General features: G+C 41.1%; 5 protein-coding genes across 8 annotated transcripts in view; 3 read left to right on the top strand and 2 right to left on the bottom strand.

Moving 5' to 3' along the window:
• Window positions 1-10,048, top strand: part of stan (Protocadherin-like wing polarity protein stan) — an 83,993-nt gene extending 73,945 nt beyond the window's left edge. The window contains exon 8 of the mRNA XM_070209550.1: window positions 9,942-10,048. Within this exon, the coding sequence (XP_070065651.1) occupies window positions 9,942-9,963 (22 nt within the window). The 3' untranslated portion in view covers window positions 9,964-10,048. The remainder of the gene's footprint in view (window positions 1-9,941) is intronic.
• Rab3 (RAS oncogene family member Rab3) lies at window positions 1,413-13,056 on the bottom strand. Its single transcript, XM_002050530.4, has 5 exons — window positions 12,211-13,056; window positions 7,204-7,437; window positions 6,144-6,262; window positions 5,888-6,059; window positions 1,413-5,819 (listed from the first exon to the last, which is right to left on the bottom strand). Exons 2-5 carry the CDS (start codon window positions 7,426-7,428, stop codon window positions 5,673-5,675), a joined length of 663 nt encoding a protein of 220 aa, XP_002050566.1. The 5' UTR covers window positions 7,429-7,437; window positions 12,211-13,056; the 3' UTR covers window positions 1,413-5,672.
• Window positions 7,547-9,678, top strand: CAH13 (Carbonic anhydrase 13). The gene has a single exon (XM_002050531.4). It carries the CDS (start codon window positions 7,735-7,737, stop codon window positions 9,463-9,465), a length of 1,731 nt encoding a protein of 576 aa, XP_002050567.3. The 5' UTR covers window positions 7,547-7,734; the 3' UTR covers window positions 9,466-9,678.
• Window positions 13,057-13,386: 330 nt separating the features above from the next.
• On the bottom strand, window positions 13,387-15,087 carry Daao1 (D-amino acid oxidase 1). The gene is made up of 4 exons (XM_002050532.4): window positions 14,543-15,087; window positions 14,337-14,460; window positions 14,085-14,230; window positions 13,387-14,022 (listed from the first exon to the last, which is right to left on the bottom strand). Exons 1-4 carry the CDS (start codon window positions 14,728-14,730, stop codon window positions 13,473-13,475), a joined length of 1,008 nt encoding a protein of 335 aa, XP_002050568.1. The 5' UTR covers window positions 14,731-15,087; the 3' UTR covers window positions 13,387-13,472.
• Window positions 15,088-15,346: 259 nt separating this feature from the next.
• On the top strand, window positions 15,347-24,183 carry LOC6626551 (ubiquitin-conjugating enzyme E2 W). Of its 4 annotated transcripts, none has more exons than XM_070209562.1 (6): window positions 15,347-15,485; window positions 15,587-15,728; window positions 22,946-23,037; window positions 23,217-23,319; window positions 23,404-23,635; window positions 23,732-24,183. In XM_070209562.1, the coding sequence occupies exons 2-6, from the start codon at window positions 15,705-15,707 to the stop codon at window positions 23,743-23,745; spliced, it is 465 nt and encodes a 154-aa protein (XP_070065663.1). In that variant the 5' UTR covers window positions 15,347-15,485; window positions 15,587-15,704; the 3' UTR covers window positions 23,746-24,183. The 4 variants fall into 4 exon arrangements, with proteins under 4 accessions (XP_070065663.1, XP_032292623.1, XP_070065662.1 ...); XM_070209561.1 differs by lacking the exons at window positions 15,347-15,485; window positions 15,587-15,728 and adding exons at window positions 16,639-16,655; window positions 21,718-21,958; XM_032436732.2 differs by lacking the exon at window positions 15,347-15,485 and having other exon boundaries at window positions 15,516-15,728.
• Window positions 24,184-26,650: the final 2,467 nt, after the last annotated feature.

Here is a 26,650-nt window from a genome sequence, read left to right as displayed (position 1 = left end):
TAAGTTAAATCAACGAAGAAAATCATACTATTACAATATCAGAAGTGGGATTGACTCAGAAAAAAAAAAAAAAAAAACACAACGAAACTGGTAGTGATGAATTAGTTAGTGAGAAAATTGTTAGTCCGGAAACGCTTGGTGATAAAGTTGGTAGTGATGAGATAGTTAGAAATAAAATAATTAGTGGTGAAATAGTTAGAAATGAAGTGATTGGGATCGAAACTGTTAGTGATGAGATAGTTAGTTATGGAGAGCTTAAGCTCGAACCTGATAGTGAAGAAGTTGTTAGTGATGAAATTATCTATAATCAAACCGGGATTGAAAAAGTGATTATAGAAGATATAGGAAACAGTGCAGTTAAAATTAATAATCATGTTAATGAAGCGCCAGTGAATAGCGAAATCATGGGAGTGTTAGAAGAGAATTTTGAGAAGGATATCTTAACAATAAGTTGGGAAGATTCTAACAAAAGAGAAAATATATATATTTTAAGTGAAGATATTGATTACAGCACAAAGTGTGAATTTGAAAATTTATTTGAAAATACTTATGTAAAAGCGAAAAGGCCAAATCAGCCAAAATTAAGACATGAGTTAAGCATAAGATTAGAAAACGACAAAGTATTTAATTGTACACCTAGGCGGTTATCTTATATGGAAAAAGAAAAGTTGCAAGAATTATTAGACGACTATTTAAAAGATGGAATCATTAGGCCAAGTTGTTCAGAGTATGCATCACCTATAGTACTAGTGAAGAAAAAAACTGGAGACATGAGGTTATGTATTGATTTTAGAAGACTGAACAAAATTATATGTAGAGACAACTACCCGCTACCATTGATCGACGATTTATTAGACAGACTATGCGGAAAAACAGTATTTTCAAAGTTGGATCTAAAAAACGGGTATTTTCATGTTTTTGTTAATGAGCAATCTATTAAATACACTTCATTTGTTACCCCTTTAGGACAATATGAATTTCTTAGGATGCCCATGGGTTTAAAAACTGCGCCACATGTATTTCAAAGATTTGTTAATAACATATTTTGTGATATGATAAAAGATAATAAGGTAATTGTTTACATGGATGATATTATGATAGCAAGTACAAACATAAAGGAACACATGGAGACCTTAAAGGAAGTGTTTATAAGACTGGTGCAAAACAAATTAGAGTTGAAATTAGATAAGTGTGAATTTTTTAAAAGCAGCGTTAAATATTTAGGATTTGTGGTGGATAGTAAAGGCGTTAGGGCTGATGAAAAAGGGTTAGAAGCGGTTAAATCCTTTCCAATACCAAACAAAATTCAGGGAGTACAAAGTTTCCTAGGGTTATGCTCCTACTTCAGGAGGTTCATTTTAAACTTTTCTATATTAGCTAAACCCTTATATGATTTATTGAAAAAAGATAAGAAATTCAAGTTTGGAGAAGAGGAGTTTAAGTGTTTTAATATGTTAAAAGATAAATTGTTAGAGGCGCCAGTACTATCAATATATAATTACAAAGAAGAAATAGAACTACATTGTGATGCCAGCGCAGTGGGATTTGGGGCTGTTTTATTTCAAAAAAAAGAAGATAGGAAATTACACCCGATTTTTTATTTTTCTAAAAGAACAACCGAAGTAGAGTCTAAATATCATAGTTTTGAGTTAGAAACGCTAGCCATCATTTACGCATTACGCAGATTTCGTATATATCTGCAGGGAAAACGATTTAAAATAATGACAGATTGCAACTCTTTAACTTTAACGCTTAACAAAATAGATTTAAATCCGAGAATTGCTAGATGGGCGTTAGAACTACAAAATTACGATTTTGAGTTAGTGCATAGATCGGGCAAGCAAATGCAACATGTGGATGCGTTAAGCAGATGTTATGAGGACATTTTAGTTATTGAATCCAATAGTTTTGAGGACAATTTAGTTATTTGCCAAAGCAAAGATGACAAACTGGTAGATATTAGAAAGATGTTAGAAAAAGAAGAGCACAAGCTATTCGAAATGAGAAATGGGGTCATTTACAGAAAAACAAATGATGGCAGATTAGTTTTTTATGTACCAAAGGATATGGAAGAACATGTACTTTACAAATATCATGATGAGTTGGGACATGCTGGGAGAGATAAGATGATCGATGCCATTGGAAAGAGTTACTGGTTCCCATATATTAAGGAAAAAGCAATAAAGCATATAGGGAATTGTTTAAAATGCATTGCCTTCGCCCCCAAGACGGGTAAGAGTGAAGGACTATTACATAGCATACCGAAAGGAAACAAACCGTGGGAGATGATCCATATAGACCATTATGGACCAATTAATGCAGGAAGGGCTAATAAATATATATTGGCGGTGGTTGACGGATTTTCAAAATTTGTTAGACTATATACAGCAAAGACAACAAGTACGAAAGAAGCGATTAAGGCATTAAAAGATTATTTCAGAGCGTATAGTAGACCTAAGTTCATTGTATCGGACAGAGGGAGTTGTTTTACTGCAAAAGAGTTTGATGAATTTTTAAAAAATGAGGGAGTAACGCATATTAAAATAGCAACGGGTTGTCCGCAAGCAAATGGTCAGGTGGAAAGGTTGAATAGAGACTTGGGTCCGATGATGGCAAAAATGGCGGAGCCAGAAAATGGTTTACATTGGGATGTTATTATAGAAAATGTTGAATATGCAATAAACAACACACAACACAAAAGCATAAAGAAATTTCCAAGCGAAATGTTATTCGGATTACAACAGAAAGGAAAAGTTGTTGATGAATTAAAAGAAAAATTAGAAGAGTTTACACAGGTGAACACGTGTGATAAAAGAAATTTAGAAAATATAAGAAAGAGTGGAGAAATATATCAAAAAGAAGCTCAAATCAGAAATGAAGAGCGGATTAATAAAAAGAAGAAAGTATCAGTAGAATATAAAATAGGTGACTATGTCATGGTAAAAAATTTTGATAGCACACCAGGAGTTTCAAAAAAGTTAATACCAAGATATAAAGGGCCTTATAGTATAGAAAAGATTTTAAAAAATGATAGATACTTGTTAAAGGATGTAGAAGGCTTTCAATTATCTCGCAACCCGTACGTTGGTATCTGGAATAGCCAAAACTTTAAGCATTGGATGCGAAAATAGGCAATAAGCATTAGTTATAAAGATAGATACACATATAAAAGACAGAGATCGGGAGCTCTCTTTGTCAGGATGGCCGAGTTGTAATAGGATAAGAGCATCATTGGTAACCCTAGCCAGGGTATTATAGTGTCACTATCTATGTTAATTATAACAGTACGATAAGTAAATATCGATAAAGAAAAGCGGCTGCAGAGAAGAAGTGGAAGGCAGTCTCTCTACAGTACTAGCAGTAAGAAGACGTGTTGTTAAAAATAAAAAGGCAACCCGAACATAAGTTAAATCAACGAAGAAAATCATACTATTACAGTATTTTAACAATGTTTTTTGTTTTTCTTCTGTTTGGGTTATAAGCACATACAATACAATACAATAATCGTATAGGGTATAAATATAATGCCATTGTTATGATTATATTACAAACAGTTGAAAATGCCAAATCTCAAACGAGCAAAACGTTCATTTCTCGTTTTATTCTCCAATTTATGCAAATACAATATACTGTATTTAACAGATAGATCTGGCTATGCGTCTCGTTGTGCATCTTTTCTTTGGATAGGGGGGGAGGCTTATTTGGGGGGGTATTTATAATACAGCGATATGCCTTTAATTAATTTCAAGTGAAACTCTGCAATTACGAGCAATTTCCTCAAATATATTTCAGCGTTTGTTCGTTCTTTGTTTTCTTTTAGCTATACAAAATTGTTTTGTTCTTTTATACATGCATAATATATAATAATATATAATAATATCTCAAAGTCAGCTGGCATTCAATTAATTTATTTAATTGTTGAGAAGGCAGCGCAAGAATTTCTCAATTTCCAATTTGTGTTTTTTTTTTTTTCTTTTAAATTATAACACGGCCTTTCCCTTCAAAGATTATTCAAAAAAACATAACTTTATTTTGTGTGCACAGCAAAATAGAAGTTTAGTTAAGTGTAGTTAATTAAAATTAAATGCACCGATTTCTCTGTGTTTTGTTGCACTGTGCAGTCTCGCACGGTGGGTTCAATTCTTAATTGTCAATTTGTTAAGTAGCTGAAAATTCAAAAAGAGATCTAAGCGGAAGAAAATCATAACGTTGTGCGTTGAGAAAATGTTTGCAGTTTTCCACACTTTCCACTAGTCAAGCATATTTTTTGCAATCGTTTATTGTCAGACTTGGCCACAAAGGGCATATGCTCAACTAACCAACTAGCTAATAGCTCTTCAGATCTGCTTGAAAAAAAGTTATTTTCTCTTTTAAAAAAGAAATCAATCGACTTTTCTATAAAATAAATCAAATGATTTGATGCCGTTCGCTTGAGGGTTTTCTTTTGTTAATTGTCTATATATATATATATATATATATGGTATAGATGTATATTTATATATGTATAATTTCCATTTATAATATGCAACACATTAAAATTGTTCATTTCACTACATAAATACATACATACATAATAATAATTATAATTATAATAATGACCTTTGACTAGAGCCTTTTTATGCATGTACAACGCGTAAGGTTGTGCATGTGTGTGTGTATGAGTGTGTGTGTGTCTGTGTGTGTGTGTGTGTGTGTGTGTGTGTGTGTGTGTGTAGCTAGTTAGATAATAATAGATAGTTTATATAAATGTATGCATGTGTATATTTATGTTTAATTTCACCGATTCGCTAGCTTTGTGCGTTTTTGCTGCTATTTTGCTTGTCCTTTCTTTCGAATAATTTTCATTGTTCAAGAGTTTTCCAAGCATATTTTCTCTAACGGTAAACTTGCTGCCAGCGTATGTACATTAAAAAACAACATTGAAAAGTTTGCTTAGCTAAAAGTTCGTTACGAATCAAATGTATGAAATACGGTTTAGAAATCGAAGTTAAGCTTAGGATGAAAGAAAACGACAAGGAAATGGAAATGTAAATGGAAATGTCGAGGAAAATACAGCACAAAATGTGCATATTTAATAAGTGCATAACTGAATGCAACATTTGCATTTTGCACTTAGACATGAGTTATTGTTATCGTTAACATTATCGTAATTGTTATCGTTATCGTTATCGGTATCGTAATCGGTATCGTTATCAATTTACACACAACACATTGACAAATTAGCAACATCTCTCGAAGCACACTGAAAACAAACATTTGTATTATTCATTGGCATAAACTATGCAGCATTCCGATTTGGTTTCTCTTCGATCCTAACTCGCCGTAAATTCTTTGCTCTAATGCCCAAATACAAGCTCAACAAATGATCGAAACACTGATTAATATAAGTATTCATGCACATATTAACTTGACATTTACACGGAGCGACAACGCAAATCATGTATAAATATAATATTATAATATGATATACATTCATGTATATATATTATTTATGTTTTTTTTTTTTTGTCTAAAGGTCTTGCATTTCTCTGCGACTATAAACCTTTGCTAACTTCAAATTGTAACTGACTGCGTGTTATGGGAGTGTGTGTGTGTGTGTGTGTGTGTGTGTCTGTGTGTGTGTGTATATAGGCTAGTTAGTTTGTCTATAACATCGGCTACATGTGTCATGTTTAACAATTACAATTGGTATTGGGCGTGCCCTGCGTCGGATCCGTCAAGCGCTGCCCCTTCTGTGTGCCGCCGACTAACGTTGGATCCGCGTCCAGGCTCTCGGACATCTTGTCGCATATAATATCGACCAGGCGCTCGAAAACAGCCTGTCAACGCACAAATAGATTTTAATTGATATATATATATACATGGATATAGATAGATATCGACTTGCCTTAACATTGACATTCTCCTTGGCCGATGTCTCAAAGAACTCAACGCCCAGCTGATCGGCCAATTGGCGACCGCGCTCGAAGCTGATTACGCGCTGGTCCTCCATGTCGCATTTGTTGCCCACCAATATGACCTGAGCGTTGTCCCACGAATACGTTTTGATTTGTGTCACCCTAAACAACAAATACAATAATTACATTAGGCACACACACAATCAGGCACACACACTGTGTGTGTGTCTGTCTGGGTTTACATACCAATCCTGCACAGAGTTGAAGCTGTCCTCATTGGTGACATCATACATCAGAATGAAACCCATGGCGCCGCGGTAGTAGGCTGTGGTTATGGTGCGGTAACGCTCCTGCCCAGCCGTATCCTGTTGGCCAAAAGGACACACACACACATATGAAAGCAGGGCTTGTGGTCAGTAAGCTGAGGCAGGTCAATATCTATGTCTATGTGCGATGTTTTACATACGTGTCATGTGCATAAAACGCAAACGCAATTAGTGCTGCCCACACACCCACACACCCATACAGCCGCATTGCGATGGTTGTCTGAGAACACTTCGAAGTGCGCTCACCTGTGAAACTTGTTGCCCCGTGCAGCGAGCCTTTCGCTCAATGACATTGATGCCAAAATAGACACAGCTCAGCAATCAATACGGCTGATTCTCTGTGTGTGTATGTGTGTGTGTGTGTGTGTGTGTGTGTGTTTGGGATGGGTGGAGAGTGTTAACTGTGAACAAACTTGTCACATTACTAAATGGCTGGCAAATTTTGCGAGCCCACAGAAATTTGCCACAAATTTGTACAGCCCATAAAAGTATGCTACACTTTTTATGCCAGCCTTTGCTGTGCATTTTATATTGAGTATACGTTACGTTTGACAGGCTTTCAATGGCATTTGCAATTTTTGGTATATTAATTGAGTTTATCTGCAATTAATTAAATTATCTGCTCTTCCTAGACTTCACAGTTTTAAATCAGTTTTATTGTCAGGTCTGCTTTTTGCCTGGCCAAAGAAGTTGGCTTAGCTAAAGATTAGATAATGAATGCGACATCTAAATTGTCCAGACATGGGATGAATTGAAGGGTTATGCGCTTTTTCCACATCATTTTTAATTGCTTTGGCTGAGACAAGGATTAGCCTTGGCGCATCCCAGAATATCTGTTTGTATATGTGTAGCGTATAATAAGATAGAAAATGCGACGAGCTCAACTTAAGAGAAGGCAGCAACAATTCCATTTACATTTATGCAACACTCGCAACGCATGTATTTTTGACTAATCCAAGATGAAGTTCGTCTGGACTTACCCAAATCTGCAGCTTGACGCGCTTGTCGTGGCGGAAAACCGTCTTGACCTTGAAGTCAATGCCCACGGTGGAGACAAAAGCCGATGTGAAGCTGTCGTCCGCATAGCGAAAGAGGAAGCTGGTCTTGCCGACGCTCGAGTTGCCGATGATGAGCAGCTTGAACATGTAGTCGAAGTTCTGATCGGCCGCATCCTTTTGCCACTTGGGATCACCACCGCCAGCCATGATTGTGGGCTAGAATGGAGACAGGGTGATTAGGTGTTTCGTGTGGGATCAGCTTAGCCTGGAATTATTCTATTTATGTGTTTTTTTTTGTAATATCGAGCACAACAGATCATTATTCCCAGCAACAGTTAAACACTAGCAGCAATTGCTCGACTTCAGTTTAAATATATATAAAAAAAAAAATACATTTCAAAATCAGCCTTAATTTCAAATTGAATAGCGCGCATTGGTTTTACGTTTATCGTTTGCTCGTTTCGTTTCGCATCACTTTTTGAGAACTTTCTTTCTTACACTTTCTACCACAACATGTTCGATACAACGCTGGGCATGCTCGTCAGCTGGCTGGCGCAGGGTGTCTGCCTGCTGCTGGGCCAGGCCTGGCAGCATCCGCTCCTCACCACCGGCCTCTGTTTGCTGTTGAGTTTCTTTAACCAGGCCGACGAGCAGCTGCGCAAGGAACTGGGCCAGGAGCTGCGCGAACGTGTCCAGGGCTTTAGCAAGCTCTACGCTTTCTCCTTTCTCTCGCGCAAGGGCGCCAAGGGCATGGCCAGCGTCAACGGCAGCAACAACAGCAGCAGCAGCAGCAATGGCAGCAGCTTTGACTACACCATGCTGCAGGGACCGCACACCTGGACACAGGCCGGTAACAACCAGAGCCCGGTCAACATCGATGAGCAGGTGGTGCAGCGCCTGGCCATACGCGAGCTGCTCAACTGGAATCATTATGACGAGCTGCCGGCCAGCATTGTGCTGGAGAACACCGGCCAGACGCTGCTGCTGCGCGCCCAGTTTCGCAGCAATGTGCCGACCATCAGCGGAGCAGATCTGCTGGCCAGCTATACGTTTGTGGAGCTGTGCTTCCATTGGGGCTGGTCGAACAGCGAGGGCTCCGAGCACACGCTAAATCATCGCAAGTTTCCGCTTGAGATGCAGGTGCTGCATCGCACAGGCGCCGCTGTTCCGCGCAGCTGCACCAGCAGCTACGATCTGCTCATGATTGCCTATGTCTTTGAGCTGTCCGCTCACAATCCGTTTCTGGATCCGCTCATGCAGAACCTCAAGCTGGTGCAGCAGCCCGGCAAGCGTGTCCACATTGCGCCCTTTCCGCTCTCCTATTTGATTTATCCGTTTCGCACGGGCTTCTATAGCTACGGTGGCTCGCTGACGCAGCCGCCCTGCTACCAGGGCACCGAGTGGTTTCTCTTTCCCGAGTCCCTGGCCATCAGCGACTTTCAGCTGCGCCACTTTCGTCAGCTGCTCAGCGCCGACGGCATCACGCCTATCGCCCGCAATTCGCGTCCCGTCCAGCAGCTCGGCAATCGCATCATAAATCTCAACTATTTCTGTCCTTACGATGCCACACAGCTGGCTCGTATGCGCCTGGAGCTGTTGCAGCAGCAGCAGCAGGAGATGGAGGACGAGCAGGAGCAGTCGCAGCAGGAACAGGAGCAACTGCAACAGCTGCAGCAGCTGCAGCAGCAACAGCAGCAACAACAACAACAGCAGCAGCAGATACAGCAGCAGCTCAAGGTGCAGCCCACTGCGGTCAGCTCCGATGATGAGGGGCAGCTCATTGAGACACTGGACACCACCACCACCATCACGACCAGCTCCAATGCCAGCATCTGCACCACAATACTCAAACGGGACTCGGCCGATCAGCAGCAGCAGCAGCAGCAGCCGCTGCCCTCCTGCTGCCCCAATTCCATCATCTTCTTTAGCTCCAGCAACAGCAGCAGCAACACCAACAACACCAACAACAATAACAACAGCAACAACAGCAACAGCAACAACAGCCTTAACTTCCGGAACATTGGCAGCAACGTGGAAAACAATGGCAGCGAGGGCGACAACAGCCTCGTTAGCAAGTGCAACGGACACTTTCAACTGGAGCAGAGCGAGGACATGATGTTGACAATGCCAAGCGGCGTCGGCATTTGCGGCATGGGTGATGGCCTCGGGGTAGGGGTAGGGGTAGGCGTGGGCGTGGTAGGGGTCGGCGTTGGCGCTGGCACCCGGCTTCAGCTGATCGAGTAGCCAGCGCGCAGATTTGTTTTTATATATTTTTTTAATGAGCACTTCAACTGTTTAATCGGCCACAGGAAATCCACCAGCAGGAGCAGCGCCCCCAGCCGTCGAAACGAAAGACGGAAAAGCGCCACCTGTTGGGCATTTTGAGTAATTGAATTTGATTTGTCGTCTGTGCGGTGGAGGATTAAACAAGTTGCGTTTATATTTTCTAAAAGCAAAGCATTTGACTTGTTGGTGGGTTGGTGGGCTGTACATTATGGGCGGGGGAGGTGTGGGTGGCAAGTAGCCTGACGAGCCTTGGTCGGGCTGGTATTGCTGCTGAGTACTAGTGCTGCAAAACTAACAAAAAGAACTACCTCTCGAAAGCCCCTGTTAATAATATCGATAGTTTTTCTATGAATATTGAGAATTATTCGCAACTAACCAATAAACTAAGGAAAGCTTAATGCGCACTAATTTAATTTTTAAACTTTTATTTTTAGCACCAACATCTACCAAATTTAAGAGAAACAATCCAATGGCGCAATATCGAAACTATCGATAGGCACAAACGTCAGTTTGTCAGCACTGCTCACTTCATACAGTAACGCCATTTTTTATATTCGTGTTAAATTTGTGTTTCTCAACTTTTTACATAGCAATGGATGCACAATGCAAAAACGTGAGTAGAGCCAAAATGTATACATATGCGAAATCTTTGTTAAATCTGATATGCAGCTGATTTCTTTAGCTTGCTGCAGACTTTATTACCCAACTGTCATTGCAGTATAAAAATATATATATGTATGTACATGTAAAGAGAGCGAGAGAGAGAGAGAGAGAGGGAGGGCGAGAGAGCGGCTGCCTGTCAAAGCGATATTCTTGTGAATTTTGCCGTCTGGCAATATGAATATTTCTTTTGGCCTTTGGGTCTGGCGAGTAGTTGAGCTGTTTTTAATATGACTGTCACGTCATTGGCAGCTCAAGAAGAAATTTCAAAGAGGCAGCTCGACTAACAACGAAGCAATCAGCTCTAGGTTGGCCTTGAAAAAGTTTTAGCCTTGTCTTTAGCGGGCGGCGGAGAGAGATTATGGAAAGGGAGGCGGGCTTGTTAGTGGGGGTAACTGGGAATATGGCCTTAGCTATTTCAAAATTGTGAGTTAAGAGTGACTTTTTCATGTGCACGCAGCGCACACAACATTGTGTCGATAATTTGTTTGTATAGTCAACTACAACATCCTTTTACCCCTTACCCCAATCCACAACTCCGCCCACCCCCTCCCCCACCCCCTTTCCTATTAAACCAAACGTTGCGCAGCAACGTGATTTCTTCCCTTTTTCGCGTCATCCTCAAGGCCCTGGCAAAAGACACAGCTCCATCTGGGGGGCGGGGGCGGCGGCGGCGGGTTCGGTTGCTGTTGATAGGCTCTTGAAGCGAGGGGCGCACTGCGACGACGACGACACCGACGACAGGCATGAACGTGCACAAACAGGCAGCGACAAGCAACGACAGTCATGCTCAAGTAAATAAGTGCAGGCTGTTATCAGAGCTGTTCGCTGCGTATGCGAGCATGTTTTTCGTTTTTTATCTGCCCTGCCAGGCTCCCTAATTATCGATTTTTTTAACCACGTCGTGGTTGTTGTTGTTATTTTATGTTTCAAATTGCGAGTCAGCTCCCCGTGAAACACATTCAAGCAGCTGTTGCCATTTGCCAGCATAACCTTTGGGCTAGTTCAATTATTGATAACGAGTTGCGGCATCGAACCACAAATGCCAAATACGCACAAACATTTATACCTCGGTCTGTCTGTCTGTATCTGTGTGTGTGTGTGTGTGTGCTTGCTCAAAAGTTGGCAATAACTCAATCAAAATATAAATAAAGTTAGACTTTATGTTGTCCAACTTGGACACAAAAGTTATGTTCAGTTTAAACTTTCACATTTAGTCAGAAACTCGACATGAAGCAAATTAATTGGTCATACAAAATATTTGATTGATGCTAATAAAATTCGATTTATTTTACCACTCTTATCGATAGTCTTTCGATAACATTTGAGCACTTTGAAATAAACAGTGGACTACAATAAACTTATTACTCGCAGGAGCATATATTTAGCATCTTTTCATAATAATTGGGCTGTTTAAACATGTACTTATTGCATTTTTGCTGAAATGCAATCAAATTTAAGTAGTCCTCGCCTTTAGAAATTCTTAACAAATCTGTTTTAAAAATAAGCTTCCCAACTATGTTTGCGCAATCAATCACCATTCGAGATGATATCACGCTTTGCCACCGAAAGAGTTTTGTTTGCAGACTGCTTTCCATTTGACGTCATCTTAAGGACATAGTATCATTGAAATTAATATAAAGCAGAACAGCTCGCTGTTAAATTTTTAACAGATGTGCAATAGACTTCAACTAACGTGTTGAGTGCTGTTTTGTTGTTGTCCTTGTTTTTGAGTACAGTTAACAGCTACTGCTGGCAGTTGCAGTTGCAGTTGCAGTTGTGAAGCCACAACAATGAAATAATCATTTACCGCTTGCATTTGGCATTGAGAACTTTCACTGGGCAAACAAAAACAAAAACATAAAAATAAAGGCAGATATCAAAATGCGACGACAGTTGTTGTTGTTGCGGAAACGAAGCAGCACATGCAGCTGGACATGTGTGTGTGTGGGTGTGTGTCTGCATAAGTATATTTGTACATGCATAAATCATGAGTACCATGCGGCGTATACGTATTCTTACGATTAAGGCAAATGCACTTACTGTGACTTAGTCTTGAGGTTGTTACGGTTCTTTTTGTTGTTGTTGTTGTTTTTTCTTTCTTATTGTTGCAGCTGCTGCTGGCTAAGTGTGACTGTGTGTGCTTGTGTGTGTGTGAGTGGGGCTGGGATTGCGCCGGATGTCTGCAGATCCTGGGGTAATTCCTTAAGTGCTGCGGCTGTTCCCTGTGACCAACTGCTGTTGTTGTTTTTGTTGACGTCTGCGGACTGTGTGTGTGTGTGATGGTGTGTTGGTGTGTGCAGGTGTGTGAGTGGGTGTGCGTGCGCGCGTGGGTGTAAGCTCTTTACTGTTATTTTTCACACATATACACAAATCGATATTGTGGCTGCGAGTTTGCTTTTTCGCTCTAATTTCTTTCTTTTTTTTCGCACTGTCCGTTTGGCTACTGGTTTTTAGGGTCTGTGGCGTGCAGCACTGGGAAAGTTTAGCCTTGGCACTGGGTTAGAGTTTCGAGTGCCCGCTGCCAGCTGCCTGCTGTTAGAATTTAGCGCTTTTTTGTTTACGATTATTCAATCAATTATTTAGCGTTTCACGCGCGTTTGTCTCGCCCGATTCAATTCAATTATTCATTTAGTTGCTGGCGCCAGGCAAAGTGTTTTTCTCAACTCAATTTCACCTTTTTTTTTTTTTAGTTTTGCTTAGAATTTTCCTTAGCTCTGTTGTACACGTCCTCGTCGACTTTTACAGGACCACGAATGAGGCAAAAAATTTTCTGCAGCTACGCATATGTCCCTGTTCGTGTGTTTGAGTGTGTGTGTGTGTGTGTGGTGCTTTCGGCGAATTGACTAACGCGGCGAATATAAGCGTTTTGTATACGTTTTCATCATTTAAACTGTTTCAACTGTCCAGCTGCTGCTTCTTTCTGCTCCAGTGGTGAAAATCGATGCCCAGCAGCGGGTTGTTGTTGTTTGTGTGGGCGAGCGAAAGCTTAAGAGCTTTCCATTCATGCGGCGCATTTGCGCACTTAGCAGAAAACAGCAAACGTTAGCCAACACTGACTGAACGTATCGATAGCTACAGCAATGCGCGCATTATTTGAATATTACGTATTTAAGCAAACCTTATCGCAATATTTGTGATTGCTTTTTGCTTTTATGGCCAGCAGAAATTTTGATTCATTTATTGGACCAAGCAAAGCGAAATAAAAGTTTGCATGGGTCAAAGTTTCTGCATAAAACAGATTGCACATATAAACATTTTAATAATCAACAATTTAACAAATCAACAATGCAATTGAAATCACGCTACAATTTGCTATTGCCAGCGAGCATATCACGCACCACCTGCACCGCATATTTGGCGGTGCCCGGGGCTGTGGTCACACCGTAGCCGCCGTGTCCATAGTTGTGCACAATCTTGAGCCGACGCCCCTGATCATTGGTGAGCAGCTCCGGCTCGACGCGCACCACAGACCGATGCGGCCGCAGTCCGACGCACTCGCGCACAATTTCCGCCTTCTTCAGGCTGGGCAGCAGATCGTAGCAGCGCTCCTTGATAGCCATGCTGTCGTACTTGCACCATTCGGTGTTGTAGCTGTCGTACTGTCTGCAGCCGCCCAGGGTCACGGTCTCGAAGCCGGGCAGCACGTACGTGTCCAGATCGCCGTAGAAAGCGGTTTTAATCCAAGGTGCGCGCACCTTGAGTACCTGACCGCGAATGGGCACCAAATGTTGGTCATTGCATAGCTCCTTGGCGCCCATGCCAGTGCAATTCAGCAGCACGTCCAAGTCCTGTGGCACATCGAAGAAGTTGCTCACGTGCTGGCGCAACACTTGACCGCCGTTCGCCAGGAATCTGCAAGGCAACAGAATCAATCAATCAATCAAGGGGCAGCTGCAGAACTGGGCACAACTTACTTCTTGGTGGCATAGGGCAGAAACAGACGACTCTCAGTCAGGCAGGTTGTGAAGAAGGAGCCGTACTTCCAGCCGCCCTGGCACAGACGCAGCTCTTGCTCCGTGGCGCGTCGGTAAACGGGCAGCAGCTGCTCGATGAAATGATTCTGGCCAGGCAAACAGTTATCAATATTAATCACAATTATATTATATAATTACAACGCGATAATGGAAACTCCGATTAACTGATTAGTTATCCGGCTGTCTGCTTACCCGTACAACGGAGGGCGTGGTGCGTGAGAATATATAGCCGGAGAGTTGGCAGACGCCAGCCAGGGCCGATTCCGTCGAGCGGCGCAGCTCGTCCCAGTAATTAAATGCATCCCTCATCCACTGGCTGCAAGAAACATACATATATTTACGATTGAGCGTCAAGATCTCTTAATTGATTTGACGACCCCACGGGGTCACTCACATACTGCGTAATTTCCTGGGTGGGACCCATGAAGCTGGTGCCGGGACGAAAGATGCCCGCGGCCACATAGCTAACGGTATCCTCATTGAAACGATCCGCTATGATCGAGACCCGCGCCGTGGGAAACTGCTGCTGCAGCTCCAAGGCGCTCGTCAAGCCAATAATTCCGCTGCCCAAAACGCCGAAATGCATTCTTGTTTTAGTGCCGATATGCCCGCCAGTAAAGGGAACCTCTTACTGAATTGCAAAGCGTTGCTGCGTGTGTATTTAAAAGTATCAGATAGATGCTTATCTGTGTCCAATATAAAACAACACTTGCTGATAGCGTCAACTGGCGCCGTGCCTATTGTTATGGCCGCCAGTGTTCGTCAATTACAGATCTATTTAATGCATTTATTTGACCAGCCAGCAAAAATTTGCTCTTTGAGCTCAGCTGCTGAACGCTTATTGAGGCGTATTAACTGAGCACAACATTTTGCCAGCTAGTTAATACATTTGATTTTATTTGCAAATTAACAAAATTTTTGCTTTGTTTATTCTCAACAGCTGTTTTAAAGCTCTGCTCGCTTGCGAAAATACGCTGTCCAAAAATACGCTAAAATACACCAAAATAATGAAAAATACTAAAATTAATCGCAGTTGGCTGTATCGATAGTTTCTGTTTGTTATTATTGATCAGTTTACAAACAGCTGGCAACAAAACTGATATACTCGTTTTTATACATTTTTTACTTTTTCATTGATAACATTAATTTATATCAAATGAAGGGCCGCAACTTCTTAGATTGACTTGTCAGATAAAAATATTTAAACACTAACAGCTGTTTGCGTTCTGTTAAGTGAACTATCGATAGCACTATTGTTGCAATTAAATACCAAAACTAAACGAATATCAATAACAACATACCAAGTATATTTTGGCCAGCCGCTCACGTCACAGTTGTAAGGTAAAAAACACACTGCCTCAACTCTTAACATTTTGTTCAAATATAGTTGGCAATGTAACATACAATAATTTACATTTGTAATTCAAAATTGTGCACCACAGGAAATAGATTGTACAGCATAGCAGGTCAAAGGATAAGCGGCTTGACGTTCACAGCGAGCACTTCGAACAAGTGGAAGCAGAACGAGCAAAGTGCAACGGCCATCAAATACCAAGGAATATGTCATCAATGTCGCCCAGTGAGGTGAGTGGCTTATCCCTAGCTGTCTAGTTGTCTAGCTGGCAGCAGCAGCAGCAGCAGCTGTGCGTCGCACAACAATTAAACGGCGTTAAAAAAAAGCGTACGCAAAAGCAGTTGTGCAAATGTTTGTTGTCAGCTGCTGCGCTGTCGCTGCCGGCTGCTGCGCGTCGTCTGCCCATCAGTTTTTTGTTTTAGCGCGCTGCACAGGTTCAACGTCATCTTATCGCTGCAGCGAACCATGCAGATGCTTTAGCGGCATTATCAGCAGGGTTTCACCTGCACGAGAAGGAAGTCGCCAGCCGCCAGCCGCTCGTTATATAACAATTGAATGAGGCTTCTTTGTCTTCGCCCATCGACACTTTCTCCTGTCAACTGTTTACCTTGCTGCTGCCAGGTTCCGCTCTGCAGTTTCACTTGTAACTGTCAAGGCCCTTAAGGTCAGGCGAAGAGTGCATCACCCACACATGTGCACAGGCATCGACCCGTTCGGTTTTCGTTTTTCGTTTATGCAACCAATTGCAATGCGGCAGCTTCTAACTGTTTATGTGGCTCTGTTTGTTTATATCAGCGTCCGACTGGGGCGCTTTTTATTTACGCTGTGTAAACAAGCCTTGGTACGCCAGCGCCATCTATCGATCCTGTGCTGCTGCTGCTGCTGCCTGTTCGCTTCCTATTTGACAACTCTCCCCCCTTCAGTGTTGTTCACAGCGCTGCTCTGCCCTTATATCTTGCCCGCAATCTCGCTCACTCAATTCGAAAAGCTCGTCGCGTACGCGCACTTCGCCCGTTTTTTTTTGCTTCGATTTCGCCGTCGCTTCCATTCAGTTCTCGCTGACACGCGAATTCGCACGCGCGCATTTGCATTTCGCTTCAGTCTGTGCTGCTCGGTTCGGTTTGGTTCTGCTCCGGCTAATTCGCATTTGCGCAAAGGTTTACACGATTTGCATGCACTGTGCGAACACCAAAACACTTTTAATTATCGATTTAATTATCGGTTTGGCTAGAAGCGCCTTTCAGCCTTTCAATTAATTGGCCAGTCCGTTAATTGCCTTGGCACGCGAGAACTGTCAACTAGTTTTGTTTTTTTTTTTTTGGTCTTATATTTTTTATTCTATTTGTATCTCTTCACACATCTTTAGCCAAAAATTAGCCAAGTTTCTTGGCACGCGTTCAAATTATAAATTAACAAATGCCAAAGAAGTCTGCGCGAAGAGTTTTTGTTGATTTCCACACTTGCACTTTCAGTCGTATACATAATAAATTAACAACATTTATAGCTCGCAAAAAGCTGCTTTGTCTTAAATATATATATTTATTTGTACCTACTTATTATGTGCATATTTATATATATATATATATATATATAAGTGTATAGATCGAGCAGAGAACCAGTTTGTTCATATTTGATATGCAAGCTTTGTCGTTCAATAGGCAGTTTTGTCATTAATTCGAAATGTGAACTTTAGCGTAAAGTTGCAAGCTGCCAATTTGGCTTTTGCTTTTTGCCAAGCATTCAAAATTGGCTGGGATCGCTGCACAAAGACTTTAATGTCGTATAAGGCTCAACTTCCTTATGGGTAGACTGAGACAATGGCACAATTAATTAATCATTTTGACCCTGCCAAATGCGATTTGCAATCGAACAATTGTTCTCTTATCTAAGCTCCACCTGGCTGTGGGAATACATTTTAATTACAACAGATAAGCCGATTGTATTTAATTCTTGCTTCTATTTGCTTGCGCAGTTCAATTATCAGCCTCGTAATAATATATATATATAATATACAGAAATTACGGTTGCTTTTAGCGATTGTTTACTGTACTCTTGTAGTGCACTTTATCAAGTGAATGCAAATTAATTGTAATGATAAAAGCGCGTTGCTCACCAATTGCTGTGATTTTTTTTTTGCAACGGAGCGTGGTTTATTGTCGTTTATTAAATTAAATTGTTATCGCCAGCCACACTTTTCTCTTATTACTGCGCCTAGAGACCATTATGTATTCAACGTTTGGCTTGTAACGATACCAGAAATGAAGTATAACTGTTTTGTAATCAGCTCAAGCGCTTGAGCAGTTAGTATCTCATTAGTTATTACAATTAGAGATAAAAATAGAACCCTGATGTGTTTACATAGCAAAGTAAAATAACAAATCAACAACATTTTACAAAACTCTAAACATTTGCATATTTCAAATTGCTTTTTAATGTAGGCCTCGGTTAACACTGTAGTCTAGCGCAGCCAACTTAACAAGTACAGACAACTTGTTGGTGTTGCCAGATCGCTGTAGCTGCAATTCAAATCTATAATATGCATAACAATGAATTATGATTTATATAATATGACTATTGCCATTTCCCATGCTCAGTTCACGTGTTTCCACTGAGGACACGTTCCCACCCGGCTCTGATTAGTTTACGATTGCATTGATTCGCTCGCAGCCAACTTAACAGGTACGGAAAACGTTTTGGTGTTGCCAGATCTCTAAGCATATTTATCACCATGAATTATGATTAATTTTGCCATTTCCCATGCGCACTTCACGTGTTTCCACTGAGGACACGTTCCCACTCGGCTCTGCTTGGTTTTCGATTCCATTGAAAGCGTTTGTTTTCATTAGCTTTTGTATTCATTACCCCGATTGCTCATGCACGGAATCAATGGGGCAGCAAGATGAGCTGTATCAGTCTGTATCTTTATCACTCGCCAACTACGTGATACACGCCTTCCCCCTCCATATTTCACTGTACTCGCTCTTCTGCTCGCCTCGAGTGACTCTTCAGAACAGGCGCATCAGGTTTATGTTTTTTTTTTATTTTTTCGATGTTATTTATACAATGCGACAGTCAGCGCCAAAAAAAAAGATAAAACACTAGCGAACTCTGACGTCACAATGCGGTGACGTAGCAGAAGCTGTCAAGAGTCTCACGTATATATATGTACATATATACATATATATATATATATATCACACATGCACATGCACATATATTTGTTTATTCTTATTGATTGTGGAAAGCGTAAAGCTTTTCGGCGAAGGTCGAAATTGTTGATTTAGCAATTGCAAGTTTAAGGTTATGTTACACTCTTCCGCCTGCCAGGTCAACCCCAACCCTCCCCTCCCTTCGTAGCCTGCGCCAGCTCGTTGCTATTTTTGCGATTTTTGCTCTCTCTCTTGTAATGCGCTTAGGGCTCTTCTTCTTCTTGTTGTGCATTTCAGTGCTGGGCCGCATTCAGGAAATCGTTTTATATGGCTTTTGGCGCATGTGAAATGTTGCATAATTGGGCCCAGTGGGTCGTGATTCACTGTTGAAGGCCGGGCCGGGCCGGGCCGGGCCGTGCCGGGTCGCCAGATCCAAAAATATCGCCAGACGGCCAAAGTGTTTAATTGGCCAAGCAAACGAACTGGCAACTGGCAACTGGGAAATGAGAAATGCGAAATGCTAAATGCTAAATTATAAATGAAAACGGCAAACAGCAAACGGCATCTAAATTGTTTTTGGCCATGACTCAGAATTGGCCACAGCTTTCGTCACACGTCTCTGTTGTTGTTGCAGCCTTGTTGTGGCCTTCACCAGCAGCCGCAGTCGCAGATGCCGCCAGCTCATCGGCCACTGCCCACTCGCCGCCCACTTGCCGCCCCCTTTCACACTGTGGCATCTTTATCAGCGGCTGTGGCTACTTTTTATCAAGTTTATCAGCCATTTGCCTGGCAGAAGTTCGTTTTTGTTTATGCGATAATTCTGGCGAAAAGCGCCTGAAAAACAAAGCGAAACGAATCGAAAGAAACTGCGCGTTGTTTACCTTTTTCTCTGTTTACCTTTTTATGCTTCACGCAATTAGTCAAAGTCTCGCAATATTTTCCAAGCTTTTTTCATTTCGCCAAATTGTTTTTTAATGAGTGTGCAGTTTGTTTATGAATTTCCAAAATATGTTAAGTACACAGAAAGATGCCCTGGGCCACAGAAATGAAGGGGAGGAGTTGTCTAGGAGTCAGTCTAGTTCTTCTATGACTTAACTTCATAATCTTACCCTTAACTGATTCTAGACTCTTGCTAGCACATTCTAGATATTCTTCATATACGCCCAGACAGTTTACAGGGTACCTTCGAGTCGTTGCACATTGGCTTCTAAAGATTTGCCTAGCAGGGAGCATTGCCTTAGCGCTTGACAACCAACTGCGGCTATTTGAAAGCAAAACAAATTAGAATAGTTATAGTATATATATATATATATATTTAGTAAAGCAATAAACAAGTCTTGACACACATTTTCGATCGACTTGGGAGGGGACGCGACTAACTTGAATGGATCTACAATCTATAATCTAGGCTTTGACAGGGATTGGGGCTGGGATTATCCGCAGCTTGAGTATGCCAAGTATTTTTGGTCAAACTTGATCTAGAGGCTGTTTATTGTGCAATCTTTAAAGCATTTCCAGTATTAGATAATAATAACTATTTAATTTGTTCTGACCCTCAGTTGATGTATTATCATCTAATTGAGTTCAGATTCCAGATGTTTAGCCGCATTTTCCAATTCGTATTTGTTAATAAGCTGCACTAAATGGCTTATTAACGATTCTAATTCTAATTAGCGCTCTTACATAATCGATGGATCATCTGTTTAGCAAGATGGAGAGGGAGAGTAAGAGAGAGGAGGCATAGTGAGAGAGAGAGAGATAGAGAGAGCTGCTGACTTTTGATTGATTTGATATTCTCGCACGTTTGCAATTCCAAATGCAGTTTCGAAATTCGCGATTCGCGATTTCATCGAATTGCAATAAATTTTCAATTGACGTCGTCGCCAGCCGCCGACTGAAGTTCATTTATTGGCCTGTTTACTGCGTTTAGCCGCGTTTTGGCCTTAATTTCGATTTGCAAATATTTCGACCATTTTTTGCTTTATGGCGAGCAGCAAAAATAGCACGCACATGTACATAAATCTATAAGTATCAATGTGTCTGTGTCTGTGTCTGTGGCTGTGCCTGTGTTTGTGTGTGTGTGTGTGCTGTTATCTTATCAGCTGCTTATCAGGCGGGCAGAGCGTGCCAATTGTGAAGGGCAGAGCCAAGCCGAGCTGAATGTAGCCTTTATTAGGCAACAAGTCTCGTGCTCTAGCTGAGGGACAGATGCTGCACAATTGCAGCTTAAAGATTGCAGGGAATGCAACTTGTGCAATATATGCGAAAACTGAAGCTATAAACGAGTTTTTCCGCCTAGCCTAGCCGTGCTCATAAAATGCACATTTTGATAGCGCAAAAAATAAAAGATAAAGCTAAAAAAGTAAAGCTAGCGCACAATAACAACGCGTGCCGGCTAGCGAATACTCTACAATTGCTATTCAAGAAGTCTCTGGAAGGAACTTTTAAACAATAGCTAAAAGAAAGTGGACTTGACTGCATATTTATTCAAATTTCAAGCGAATCTCTCGATCAGTTGGAATATATGTACATATATATAGATAATGAAGAGCAGCAGCTATATGTCTCACGATCGCATCTGCGCAGGATTGTGTATGATGTATCAAGCAAATGATCCCAGCCAGAATGCCCTTTGCGCACGGGTAAGGGGAAAGGGTATGAGAAAAACACACTACGCAGACAGAGGCACGTTGACGCTGACGCTGACGTTGACAAGCTCTGCCGGCTCTGCTCGGCGCTGTCGACGCCTCGTCTCGAACAGCTGCTGGGCGGGTGTGCTCGGGTGGGGTTTTGGGTTGGTTTTGTGTGTTGGCTTTGAGTAAATTTCTCGACGCTTTTGCCACAGTCGCACGCGGAACGTTGGCACATTTGGCTGTTGCTCCTCGCGAATATTGAACTGTGTGCATTTCGTTTGAATTGTGGCTAAAATGCGGCTGCTGGTCGAGTGCGTTTATAAATTGTGCTGGGCCCTGGGCGAACGTAAAGCGACATAGTTGGCTAACGAAAACAAAAAGCGAGAGACGACGAATTTAAAACAAATCAAATTAATAAATTTTAGTCTAAAACACAGCAACATTGCGAGCGCTTTACAAAAGCAAAACAAAAACCAAACAAAACAAAACCAAATCAGATTCAAAAACCAAAAGTGTCGCGAGTGTTTCGTGTTAACGTGTAACAAAATGCTGAAACTATTCAAGAAAACCAAAGACAAAATTCCCAAATCGGAGATCATCAATGAGCCCAAAGAGCCCCAAAAGCCGGCCATCTCCAAATGCGGCAAGCCCCTCCTGCTGGACAATTCGCGCTGGGAGGCAAGTACTCGCACCTGCTCGCCCCTCCTGCGGACGGACGGTCACCTCCTGCTGGCCAGATAAACGAACTCGAACTTTGCGCCCGTTGGCCTTGGCCAGACTTATCGGGCCTGAACGCCATATCTAGCTGGCATGAATTATCGTCTTATTGTGGGATTTACACCTTCGCACAATGTTAGCCTTTGACTTGTTCGCGACTTTATCATGCGAACTTCTATATAGACATGTGTATATATGCATATGTATATGCATAGATAACTAGGTGCTGTGTGCCCTTATACACTGCATTGGCCCGTTCAATTGCCAAATTGCGTCATTAGCTGGGCGGGACTAGAGTTTTCCGGGAACAAGTTATGAGAGTGCAGCTAAAAAAAAATATATAGGTATTTGGGCCTTGGTCTGCTCTGATAATAATTAATTTCCTTTGTTAAATTGCGCCCGGGCCAAGATACACTCGAGTCTGTAGAACAAGGCGCTTAGCTCTTATCGACCAAACTGATAAATGCGGCTCGAAAAAACCATGAGAATGGCAATATATCAAGATATATACACAAATAAATATATGTATATATATATATATATTTGTGGCTTTTAATTTCACACAGAGAAAACAACAAGCGGAAAGGCAACTTTTGTAGAGAGTCAAAATAACGAAAACAATCGACAGTTTAAGGGGGCTCAAGAGCATTGCACGAGCAGTTTTTTATCTAATCTATAGAATGCTATCTATATATACATTTGTACACTCCATATATATACATATCGCAGATTGACGTTTGTAAGCCAAAAGGAAATGTGTAAGCGATAAAGTCTCCATATATACAGACATCATATATACAGACATTATATTTGGCCAGCAAAACACGCGATATATCGTTAAGAAGGAAAACTGAAATTTTAGGGCACTTTGTGGGCTTGGGCTAAATTGCCAAAAATAAAATCGATGCTCATTTGCGACTCGTCGGTTTCTGCTCTCTCCAATTGCAGCGCCGTTTGCACAAAGAACTGATGTCCCTGATCAAGGAGCCACCGCCAGGCGTGACTGTTGACACCGAAAGCGTACAGCAAAATTTGTCAGAGTAAGTGCCGCACAGCCGCAACTGGGCCAAGTTCAGTCGAAAACAGCAACAAAATAAGAAACTGGTTGGCTCAGTTTGGCAATTTGGCAATTTGGCGCGTTTAACAAAGCGGACAATTGTTTCTCTTATTTGGCATTTTTACGAGCAACTAATTAATATGGCTGATGTCTTGATTGCAGATGGAAAATAAATATTAAAGGTTTCGAGGGCACACTCTATGAGGGCGAAGACTTCCAGCTGCTGTTTAAATTCAACAATAAATATCCCTTTGACTCGCCAGAGGTGAGTTTTTTGAACGAAATACAATTTGGTATAATATATTTGAATCAAATTCTGTTTCTGTTTCTGTTTGTGTTCTGTTCGCAGGTCACTTTTATTGGCAGCAATATACCCGTGCATCCGCATGTCTACAGCAATGGTCACATCTGCTTATCCATATTGACCGAGGACTGGTCGCCGGCGCTGTCGGTGCAATCGGTGTGCCTTAGCATAGCCTCCATGTTGAGCAGCTGTCGCGAGAAGAAGCGACCGCCGGACAACACACTCTACGTGAAGACATGCAACAAGAATCCCAAAAAGACTAAATGGTGGTATCACGGTGCGTATGCGTGATCTATATATATATATATATATATATCTATATGTGTACAACTTATCGCATCTGTATAAATAACTCGTGTCTATTTACTTGCAGATGATTCTGTTTAGTTAACGTTGCAATTTATGACTACTGCCTGCTGCTTGCGTTGCGCCCACACAAAACTCACGAACTCAACACATCACAAACAAAAACAAACAAAAACAAACAAAGAAAGCAACCAACCAACCAATTTGTTGCCTGCCTGCCGCCTGCAAGGACATCGCCAACAACAAACAATCAATCAAATCAATAATAGTTTTTTTTTTTTCACAAACCCAACAAACTATAAATTTGGAACTACACTTTTTAAAGGCCTACTAGACACGTTAGGTGTAAATTAGCTGTGACAGGTTAACATATTTCTAAATATTCATACAGACGTTCATATTCATACAAATAGTTACTTATTAACTTATAATAATACCAAGCAGTGCACTTTGAGAGCAACTAATGCAAGTGAACCCAACAACATGTCGCTGGGCAACAATAAATTAGTTAAACATTAACATTAACATATATATATATATATAGATATACATGTATGGAAATATACTTACAGCAAACAATCAACAAACACCGACGCGAGCAAGAAATTTCTTAATAATAACAGCAACAAACTGTATAAAAATGAAAGTAAAAAGAAAACAAACAAATGCTAAACTATATATAATTAAATGTTAACATTTTAAATTAGAATGTAAGGCGCAAAATTAACGTCTAAATTAAATGTTATGAAAACCTTAACAATTAAGCCTACTCTGTAACACCAATCCACTCCACTCCACTCCACTCTCCGCCCCCCTTTCCAGTTCACTTCCGCACACCTCTGATGCGCGCCGGCACAGGCTGTGGCAGCTGCCACATTCCAAGTCAAGCCTAAGCAGCTGCACGCACTGTGCTGGCCGACTCGAAGAGGTGGCAAATCCATAGAAAACACCCATTTAATTATAAATGTTTATTTATATATATATGATTTGTAATTTGTATAAAGCATGCTTAATGGATTTGAAAATGTATTCGTTGTATATGTACGAGTAGATCGATCCACTCACCACTCATCCATTAACTTACTCATTCTCATGCACATTGTAATCTTTGGCCATTTATCATCGCATAGCATCATACTGTATACATATACTTATATAAGCCATCTGTTTATACAATCTACTTATATTTTTGGCAAGGATGTAACCCCAAGTGTGGCCAAAATCTCTCATGTGGCACGTTCGCAAACATATTTACCTCTTACTGTGCAACTAGAATATGCAAATGTGTAATACTATGTATAAATTCTATTATATATATATATATACCTACATAATGTGTATCGTATCCGCGTATGTCTACGACAATATCTAGCATATGTATCTACGCCTATACAAAAATTATTGTTAAAACAAGTATTTAATAAAACCCAAGTCTGTAATCTAAAAAAAATCTAAAGCAACCTGTAACCGATTGTCGTTTTGTAAACAATCGGTGTCCTTGATATCTGTATTAGCATATTTGAATTGTAAAATTCCAAAAGGAATATAAAATCATCGATTCCGCGGAAACTACAAGGATGATGTTGATGGCCAGCTGATAGACCTGGTTCGTACGAATCGCTTCACACAGGACTCACCAGGATACGCAACGATACGGCCGGGCGAATGGATAATGAAAACCGATGGTTCCTAGATGACCGACATATCCTTGGTTATACCATACCAAAGATATAGTCCTGGTGAACCTAAATGACCGTAATGGTCAAAAAATATGAATGAATGCCCCCCAGCAACTGCCCCATCCCCCTCGTTGGTACCTAGTTGATCTATATATCCTTGGTTATACCATACCGTTGATATAGTCCTGGTGAACCTAAAGGACCAAATCCCTGCAAAATGCGCACGGAAACGGTCCAAAAATATGTATGCTTTTTGCTTTCAGAACATTCTTGTACCTATCGGGTATGCAATGAAAATATTACAAAAATTTTAGTTCGTCTACCTGCTGGGCATTCTGTTCGCCTGGTACTTCAGCCGAATTTCCGTTCAAACTTGGCGCTCCCTTCCTTAACAGTGGTTTGTTAGCTTACAGCGCCACTTAACAGGGTACTGTTAAATAACAGATGATTAACAGAGACCTGTTAAAAAGTTGCAACTCATCATTTTGCAAAAAAATTTTGTGCATCTACCTGCTGGGCATTTCTGTTCGCCTGGTACTTCAGCCGAATTTCCGTTCAAACTTGGCGCTCCCTTCCTTAACAGTGGTATGTTAGCTTACAGCGCCACTTAACAGGGTACTGTTAAATAACAGATGATTAACAGAGACCTGTTAAAAAGTTGCAAGTCATCATTTTGCAAGAACATTTTTGTGCATCTACCTGCTGGGCATTTCTGTTCGCCCGGTATTTTTGCAAAATTTCTTGTACAAATGTTGTTTTTAGAGCGGCGGAGATATGTCGTTTCAAAACCATTATCATGGCGGAGTTATGTCGTTTTGAAACGACATATCCCCGCCGAAATTTTCTGTGCATCATCTATCTGCTAGTCATTTCTGTTCGCCTGGTATATTTGCAAAATTTCTTGTAAAAATGTTGTTTTTAGTGCGGCGGAGATATGTCGTTTCAAAACGACATAATCCCGCATGACCATTATCTTGGCGGAGTTATGTCGTTTTGAAACGACATATCTCCGCGGGAATTTTCTGTGCATCATCTATCTGTTAGTCATTTATGTTCGCCTGGTATTTTTGAAAAATTTCTTGTAAAAATGTTGTTTTTAGAGCGGTGGAGCTATGTCGTTTCAAAACGACATAACTCCGCCATGATAATGGTTATGTGGGATTATGTCGTTTTGAAACGACATATCTCCACGGCTCTAAAAACAACATTTTTACAACAACAGCGGTCGCCAACCGACGTTCATGACGGGTATGCCATGGATTCTTAATTTTGATTTTAACCACGTCCTTGGAAATAAAAAACACGAG

This window comes from Drosophila virilis, chromosome 5 (genome assembly GCF_030788295.1).
Source record: "Drosophila virilis strain 15010-1051.87 chromosome 5, Dvir_AGI_RSII-ME, whole genome shotgun sequence".
Lineage (NCBI taxonomy): Eukaryota > Metazoa > Arthropoda > Insecta > Diptera > Drosophilidae > Drosophila > Drosophila virilis.
This window is presented reverse-complemented; position numbering and strand designations above follow the sequence as displayed.